The sequence below is a fragment of the Hippocampus bargibanti genome, linkage group LG07 (assembly GCF_051943395.1).
Source record: "Hippocampus bargibanti isolate YZ-2025 linkage group LG07, ASM5194339v1, whole genome shotgun sequence".
Lineage (NCBI taxonomy): Eukaryota > Metazoa > Chordata > Actinopteri > Syngnathiformes > Syngnathidae > Hippocampus > Hippocampus bargibanti.
The window spans coordinates 19443748-19452751 of record NC_142740.1 but is presented as its reverse complement, the minus strand read 5'-3'; the positions used below and the strand labels follow the sequence as shown (position 1 = coordinate 19452751).

Sequence of the window (9004 nt, the reverse complement as noted above, 5' to 3'; positions counted from 1 at the left end):
TCCGTTGGGCTGATGTGAAGAATTAAAGTGATTCAACTCATCTTAATAATGAGCAGATATTTCCCAAGGTGTGAAGTGTCCTTGATGTGTTGTCATCTTTGTAATCTTTCAGAATAAAAAGCACAGAATTACGGAGGCCACGATTGAGTCATGCCTGGCCTTGACTAGGCTAATCCCGGAGTGACCCACTTCTTAAGGTCGACACATCGACTCAACACAGCTTGGAACTTTGAAAATGAACTCCGATGTTCCTTTTGGCCACAATTTTTATTATAGTAACGATAACGACGAAAAGTGAGGAGGTATGAGAAGAAGAGATGGAGCCAAACATTAAGACAAATGCTGTACAGTAAATACAGTCAGATTGTTCTCATAAACTTCATGTACAAACACCAATCCAAACACAAAAAAAATATTTACATGTGCTTTAAGAAAGCAAAAAAAAAATGTGAGAAAGTTGATAAATATTACCCCAAATAGTGTTATTTGGGTGTTTACACGAAATAATTTGCAGACATTTTGAATCGCTCATGTTAAATGTCACTTTGGAGCTATTCTCCCAAAAATCTGTAATTTCTTTCTTATTTATTTTTTTGGAATGGATGCAATAACTAAAAAGTAGGTCCGAGTTAAGGAGAGATTGGGAAGGGGGGGAGGGAGTCAGGCCAGCTGATCACAAGTCCCCCCCCCCCCCTTGTAATGGGCTTGGCGTCACAAATAGACCCTCCGCAGGTCGCCAGGCGATGTAATGGTGTTGCATTGAGGGCACAGCTTCTTTGCTCCCTAATGAAGAAAAACATACGATCATCACCTCATTTAATTTTTTCATGTTTTTATTTTTTCAGGGACTATACATACCAATGTTCGGAGCCAACACTCTTCACAGTGAACATGCCAGCACTGGATGGAAGTGAGCGGGTTTGAATAAGTGTCCTTGAGGATAAAACACAGGTTAATATTTGACATTTGTAATGACAAATCTCACCACTAGATGTCGGTAAGAAACCTTTTTCTACTGCGATTTAACTTGGTGCAAGTTATGTGGATGTTCATTGAGGTGTCTAATAAAATTTTTCTATGACAGATTGGCTAATTACTTTTCACAGATTTAAGGGACAACCGACGTCACTTTTTTGTTTATTAACTGACATCAGAAAAACGTTTTGTAGCATCTAAAATACCCAAAACACGCAGTATGATATTTTTATTAAAATGCAAAACACCAATAAAAATGACTTAAAGTGTCCAAAATCTGCAAAAAAATTGGGCTGCGAATTGGGCATGTTCAGAAAGTCCCGCCCCCAGTTCGTGACGTCACGCCAAGACGTCTTGCATATATATATATATATATATATATATATATATATATATATATATATATATATATATATATATATATATATATGAAATTAAAATGTAAATAAAAGAAACTAATGAAAACGTATATAACCGTATATACTCGCCAATGTACATACTTTGTCAAAGCAACCATGTACATTTTCAAAATTGTACTTATGTTTTACTATTTGGAGTATAAATGACATATCAAAGAAATCTGACACATTTTGATTGGTCAGCAACAAAAGATATTCTATAAAATGTAAATACATTTTCCCTCCAATTCAGAACATAAAGTCGCTTCCCTCTCAACAAGCGTGCCAAAATGAAGATATACACTCACCATGCAGATGAGGCATTTAAATCTGTCTCCTTTACACAACTGTTTCTCCAAATCCCGTATCCGAGCTTTAAGAGTATCTAGGGATGTCAGCGCAGAGTCTTCTGAGAGCCTTCACGCACACATACACGTACACACACGCACACACACGCACACACACACACACGACCATGATTTTGACACTGTATCGTCATTTATAAATGGAAGACATATCAAATTATTTCCCGGGCAACAAGGATGTGCGCATGAAATTTAGCAGCAATGACATTGGCGGCGTGCACTGTCATTTATCATCGGCTGAGAGATGGAGGGGGTGCTGTGTGGTGATGCAATGTTTGCCGGTGGTGGGGATGTGAAACTTTGCATTAATACGGAACAAACTGACAGACCTTTGCTGTCTATGTTTCCTTCTTTTTTTAATATATGACGTTTGAAGTTGATCTAAATGTAGTTGGTGGCAGCCATCTTATTTTTGCGGGATTTCATAATGTATCAATGTACACCTGATGTGAGGGATTTTATACAAAAAGAGAAGCTGTATCATGAGTCGATAGCTTTGAGACATTTCTTAATACTTTTGCATCACTTGTTTGACATCATAAAAGCGGAAAGTGCGCCTAATAAGCCGATGTGCCTTATATAGGGGTTCATATTTTGATTTATTGGATGTAGTATGTATGATAAATGTTTTGTCCAATGTTTTGTTACAGCTGCAGTGGTTGTGAACAGACTTTTTAATAAAGCTGTATTGTATTGTATTCCTTTTAGTGTAACTCCACTGAGTGGATACATAATGCTACCACAGCCACATTTTTTACATTACATTTTTAGTCGTAATTCTAACTAAATAATTGTCAGAGCACACATTTGACAGGATGATGCCTAGAAATACAAATAATTTTGAGCTTACATGTCCACGTCATCGTCTTGGCAGGTTTTGAGGAGGACAGGTATGCTTCCATCTACTTTATCTCCGCTGCTGGTGGACGGATTCTCTGCATGGATGAGAATCAACATAAAAGTACAACATAAGAAGCAACCGACGACTTCAAATTGTAATTCCTGTTAGGTCACCATACCATCATTTGACCATTTGGACGTTTCCTGGTGGACTCCAGAGTCAGACAATGTTCCGACACTGCTACATAAGAACAAGGAAACATGAAAATCACATGATTTTCAAAATCAATTATGCTTTGAAAGAGACATACTTTGTTGTTGTGTCCTTGCTGTTTTCCCCACAGCACATGATCACATCAGTCTCTGTGTATCTACAATGAAAGCTAAGGAGGGAGAAAAAACATCTCAAAAACGTGAATGGAAATTTATTATCTGTCAGAAATGTACTTGAATTTCTACTTTGCTAGGATTATTTAAGAATGAGTCAGCCATTTTACGCACACTTTTTGTGGAGGACCATTCCTCAATCCATAATGTGTGACTACGAAATTCTTAGATTCATATTTAAAATTGAATTATATTCATTTATTATAATATTTTCCTGTCAGGGTTTAAAAGGCAAAGATAAGGATGTTGTGACTCACTTTGGAGAAAATGATAATTATCGGGAGGTTTCGTGTATTCTTTTAATCTTAAAGACATGTTTTCCTCCATTTCAAAACACATTTGAAGATTTAAAGGATACTGTGCTCGGCCATACTCTAAGGTGTCGTCTCCATCCACGTCGAGGTCTGCGTCGCTGTCCCGACTTTCTTTCGATGTGCTGCTCACCAACATTGAACCTGGAGACAAATGTTTACATTAACCCATTCACTGACAGATGATGTGCAAATACACTATGTGTCCACTGCAATTCCAGGGTTATTGTCATTTTCATTCAAATTGCAGGAGCCACAGTATATATTGTGTTTTTGAACTACATAAACAATCAATGCAGCGTAAAAAAAACCTTAGACTCTTTTCTTTCATCAGAAAAAAAAAGTTTATTTTGAGCTTACATGGTTGTAGAGTTATCTGCATTGAAAGTGAGGACGGCTATACAAAAGGTACATTCTGCCCCCTCGTAGGAGGGAAAAACATTGCCAGAGGTCTGACCGAAGCTTAAGACGGACCCCCTACCCCGCAAGAAAAAACAAAACCCAAACAAATTTGGCACTCCACGTTATGCTTTTCAATTCCGAAATAAATTTGGGAATGGCAGTAAATGAGTTAATAGGGACGCACCTGTAGAGAGGGAAATTTTTATGACATTCTGATCTTCCACCAAAAACACTGAGCGCTGTCATTAGAGCAAAGGTTATTCAACAAAGTATGCAATTATGCTCTGATCTTTTTGCAAACGAATTATGTTTCTTTTACAAGTGAAATGATCGATTTTCTATTCTTTTTTTAATTTGTAATGTATTTTATTTTACTTTATTATATTTTGGATGGAGGACACTAATAATAATAATTCATTTTATTTCAAGCGCATTTCAAAGCTCTGAAGGACACTTTACAGTCACAGACAAGCACAGATACAATAATACATAAAATACAATTATAAATAGAATACAATCAATCGAATACAGAAAATGCAATTTGACTGATTTCACTGATTCGCTGTGGCGACCCCACAAGGGAAAAGCCGAAAGGAAAATAAGATTTAATGTAATTAAAATTAATTTAATTTAATGTATTTTATTGTATTTATTTTTGTTGCATTTGTCGTGAGTGAGCTGAAGACTAGCCGAGCTGACTGGGCAAGAGTGGGGTACGTCTTGGATTGGTTTACAGTCAATCTTATGGCACACAGAGACAAAAAAAAATATCAATTCTTTGCTGCCATAACAAGTTTTCAGAATCAGACACGGCACTTGGGTATGTTTATCAACATTTGCATGTGATTTTAACAGGGGTTCGTCCAGTGTATCTATCTTGTGACAAGTTTGCATGTCAGAGCCCTTCACTGCATGGACGCTAACCTTCAAGGCATGCCCGTCCTCTGTAATATGGATTGAAAAGTTCAGTGCTTTTGGAACAACTGCCACTCTGTCATGTTATTACCGTCCAGTGCACAGCATCGCATGCACGCACACTCACACACACACACTGACACGCACAACACACACACACACTTACCTTTGAACCCTCCGACTAGCAACATCATCTGTTTCTTCCGCCTTTCGTTCCACTCGTCCTCTGATGGTGCGGTGTCTGCAGAAACCTCCTAAGCCAATACACACACAAAGAAGAAGACGTTTACACACACGGGGGTGATCGTCTTTATGCTTCCAGTAGCCTCTGGCAGCGTTTTCATAACAAGTGAAGTGTTTTCACATGAATACACGCTGAGATGACAGTGATCCTAATGCCGCATGGACAAAGGCAGCCAAGAGTGTCCTGTGTCAATCTGAAGGCACTGATATTTGTCTCTCTCCGATGACAATAAAAATGTCACAATGTATGGTTTCATCTGTCTTTAACAAGGCGGGGAAAGAAAAATTTCAACTCAATCATACCTGAGAGTCATCTGGTTTCCTTCTCTTCATTTTGCTGATCCTGACTGAGGACACAAGACAAGGACAAAGTTGAGGGCATGTTGACTGCTGTCATTGGTTCTAATTCACATTCTTTTCACTCGCAATATGTTCGTTTGCGAATTTGAACTTGATACAAATAAAACTGTTTCCTGTGTTCTGTGTGGGAGGAAAAAAAAGACGTAAATCAATAAATACCACAAATGTGAATGCGCAACCTAGACTCCATGAAATAAACGTAAACAGTGAATTGGAAAACTAGATTTTTTACATCTATAAAATATAAGAGATTTGGATTCAAAGGGCAAAATTTTGAGGTTGCTTGATTTTCATCAAACCGCAACAATGTACCGTATTTTCCGGTGTATAAGGCGCACCGGTGTATAAGGCGCACCCCCAATGAATGGTATATTCTCAAACGTTTTCCATATATAAGCCGCATGAAAATTTTCCAAATTTAATACCGGGATCCATTTTTTTTTCAAATATAATGCTCACCACATCATAAGGCGCTACGGGAGATGCTGGGGTTATGTACTACTTCCTCTACGGGGCGGAAATAGAGTCGGTGACTGCTGAGAGTAGTTGCAAGACCTGTTGTGGCTCAATATTACTTCATATATAAGGCTCACCTGCATATAAGGCGCATGGTCATATTTTCAAGAATATCAAGGCTTTTGGGTGTGCTTTATACACCGGAAAATACGGTATTTGAATGCCCATATTGTATATTGCCGTTGTGGCCTTGTGAGCCTGATCGTGTTGATCTGTCAGTTTGATTACAAAACACACAGATCCTGAAGACAAACATCACATACAGTAGGACCATGGCAAAGGCCTCCAGTTTCCTCAGTGAAATAAAAGTTAACATGTCTGAACACCAGCAGCCCCTCCTTCCTCATCGGGACCACACGGACTGCAGATTGCAAGCAAGGGACATTAGGTTTTAGGGGCCCTTAATTCCTCCATTACAGTGGCTCTGACAGTTGGGCGATGGTGTGGTCTGCACGCGCACACACGCACACACACACACACACACACACTCACAGGGCTAGTGGCCGTGACCCAGAGCGGCACTATGCCAGCAAATATAATGAGGGTTAAAGAGCTCATCAAACACAAGAGAGAAGGAAATTGAGAGGTTGATTAATCAACTCACTCACACACATTGACTCCAACACAATCTTCTTCCTCTGACGTGTATTTAGAGGCTCATTATGGTGTCCTGTTAAAAACCCAATAAAGGCTAACGGACCTCGACAGCATTGGCAAGTCAGCTCGATGCTGAAAAAGCGCTGTCATTGAATTTATTTATTTTTATGATTCTGGAAATCCCTTGGGCTTTAAGGTAGGCCTAAAAGTGTGGATTGCCGCCAGATTGTGGAAATCTCTTGCTTCTGAATGAGTGAGAAAATACTCAAATCACATTAAAGTGATGGAGAAAACATCCATCCATCCATTCTTCAGACCGCTTTATCCGCAGTAGAGTCGCGGGGGGTGCAGGAGCCTATCCCAGACGTCTTCAGGCATTAGGCGGGGGACACCCTGAATTGGTTGCCAGACAATCACAGGACACACAAAATATAAACCAGTCACTCTGACACTCACTCCGAAGGAAAATTTTCCAGTGTTCAATAAGCCTGCCATGCATGATTTTGGAATGTGGGAGGAAACCAGAGCCCCAGGGGAAAACCCACGAAGGCCCGCCCAGGGAGAAGATGCATATCCACACAGGGAGTTCGGAACCGGGTATTGAACTCATGACCTCTTCACTGTGAAGCCAACGTGCTGCACAGTGCCACCATCGAGAAAACTAAATTAACAAATGCAGCATCTTGTAACAGATATACTGAATATCCAAATATACACATGTATAAATAAATATTCTTTCTTTCATAACCCATTTTTCCATTTATATTAAATGCTAATTTTATCTTTTCATTAAAAAAAGTGCATCCAATTTGCGTTGTGTCTTACCGGCTTGCGTGCAGTCGAGGTGGGCTCCTGCGCTGTGAGGGCGTAATGGGGTGGATTTAACGTAGCACCTGCACCAGCAGAGGTCGTCGACTGTTAACATATCAAGAGGTCAAAGTTGAAAGGTTAATGATGCCTCTGCTCGTGTGGGCACTAGGCCAGTTGGCGGGGTGGCGCATGGGAGGTGCGGGGAGAGGGCAAGGGGCTGTAGGCTGATGTCGAAGGGGAAACGGGAAGACTACTGTATATAGAGATTAGCCATCTAAATGGACTTTTTCCCCCTTTTTTCGATGCACCCATTCAGGAGCAATTAAACAAAATATTTTCTTTCGTGAGCATCTACATACCGCTTAGTCTTGTGTGTCTGTTAGCCCGCACACGCAGAAAAGTCTGTATTAAGGAAAAACAACATGTCAGAATATATGATTGGTAATTGAAGTCAAATCACATTTTGTTTAAAAGGTTGCAGGTGGTTGGCAGCAAGCCAGCTATAGCTATGGTATTTAGCATATAAGCCACAAAGTTCTGAGGTCTGGGGTTTGAATCTCTGTTCAGGTCTTCTTGTATGGTGTTTGTACCATCTGCCTATGTTCATTTCATTCCATTGTCTTCCCATCTTTTGTATAAAAATGAAATCACCCTGTTATTCATTTGGAGTAAATTAAACATGCACAGTCACAAACCAGCAATTTGGACCAGAGAGGAAGTGTGAGCTCATGGTGACATCTGCATTTGATTTCTTCTATTTCCTTATAGTTACTTTGTTAGGAGCTAAGCGACTGGTGAACATATTACTTGTGATTGTTGGCTGCGGCGTGTGATCAACTCGAAGCTCATAAAATTTCTCAGTCACTGGCACCACATCAAGACCAGCAACAAGGTTTATGATGTCCCAAACGACCAGCAGTTTTTTAAGTGCATAAATGTACACAACATTTGAAAGCAATGCCTGCAAAATCAATGAACGCTCTTGATCATACATTTTAGCCACAACATTACATACCCCTGAAAGTAGTGAGATCCAATTAAGTACTTTATTTTAAAAAAAAAGAGAGAGAGGGAAAAAAAGACATACATTTGAGTGACATGACTGTTCAACAACATATGTATTATTGTGCTTTGTAGTTTGCAGTGTGTGTCGACCATGGATTGGATCATTTTGTCCCTCTCATGTACTGGCTCTCGGTCAAATATAGAATCGACTTTATACATTTCAAATATATATATAGAATTCTTCTTTATACATTTAAAGCTATCCATAACCTTGCCCCCCCCCATACCGATCTGACCTTCAAATTTCTATTCCCTCTCCTTCCCTCAGATCTTTTTCCTCCTTCCACCTCTGCGTGCCCCCCTGCCCGTATCAGCACGATGGGGCACAGAGCTTTCATCTGCTCTGCCCCCAAACTCTGGAACTCACTTTCTCCCAACATTCGTAACATCGATTTTCTTCCCACCTTCAAATCCCATCTAAAAACCCACCTATTTAAAATTGCATTTTCTGTGTAGCTCTGTTTCTTGTTTCTATTTATAATTGTATTTTACTTATTGTATTCTATTTGTAATTGCATTTTTTTATGCTTTTATGCTTGCCTGTGAGTGTAAAGTGTCCTTGAGAGCTTTGAAAGGTGCTTAAAATAAAATGTATTATTATTATTATTATTATTATTATTATTATTATTATTATTTAGTAGTAGTAGTAGTAGTAGTAGTAGTAGTATTAGTATTATATATTCATGCTCCCACATGCCATAAGGATAAAAGAGGGAGACTCTAAATTGTGAACATGAATGTAAAAGTGTGGTTGTTTGTCATTGTGTAACCTGCTTTTCATCCAAAGTCAGCTTGGGCCGGTTCAGGGACACTTGCAACC

The 9004-nt window shown here is 39.3% G+C and overlaps 1 protein-coding gene across 2 annotated transcripts in view; it reads right to left on the bottom strand.

Annotated features, from left to right (window-relative positions):
* Window positions 1–271: 271 nt before the first annotated feature.
* Window positions 272–9004, bottom strand: part of rnf220b (ring finger protein 220b) — a 33351-nt gene continuing 24618 nt past the window's right edge. Inside the window, exons 6-16 of one of the 2 annotated variants that reach the window (XM_089000915.1) lie at window positions 7479–7521; window positions 7135–7224; window positions 5140–5183; window positions 4760–4847; window positions 3324–3420; window positions 2890–2949; window positions 2758–2819; window positions 2589–2673; window positions 1682–1790; window positions 859–933; window positions 272–783 (exon numbers count right to left, since the gene is read on the bottom strand). In XM_089000915.1, coding sequence (XP_088857041.1) covers window positions 712–783; window positions 859–933; window positions 1682–1790; window positions 2589–2673; window positions 2758–2819; window positions 2890–2949; window positions 3324–3420; window positions 4760–4847; window positions 5140–5183; window positions 7135–7224; window positions 7479–7521 — 825 coding nt within the window. In that variant the 3' untranslated portion in view covers window positions 272–711. The remainder of the gene's footprint in view (window positions 784–858; window positions 934–1681; window positions 1791–2588; window positions 2674–2757; window positions 2820–2889; window positions 2950–3323; window positions 3421–4759; window positions 4848–5139; window positions 5184–7134; window positions 7225–7478; window positions 7522–9004) is intronic. The other variant, XM_089000916.1, reaches the window with a different exon arrangement.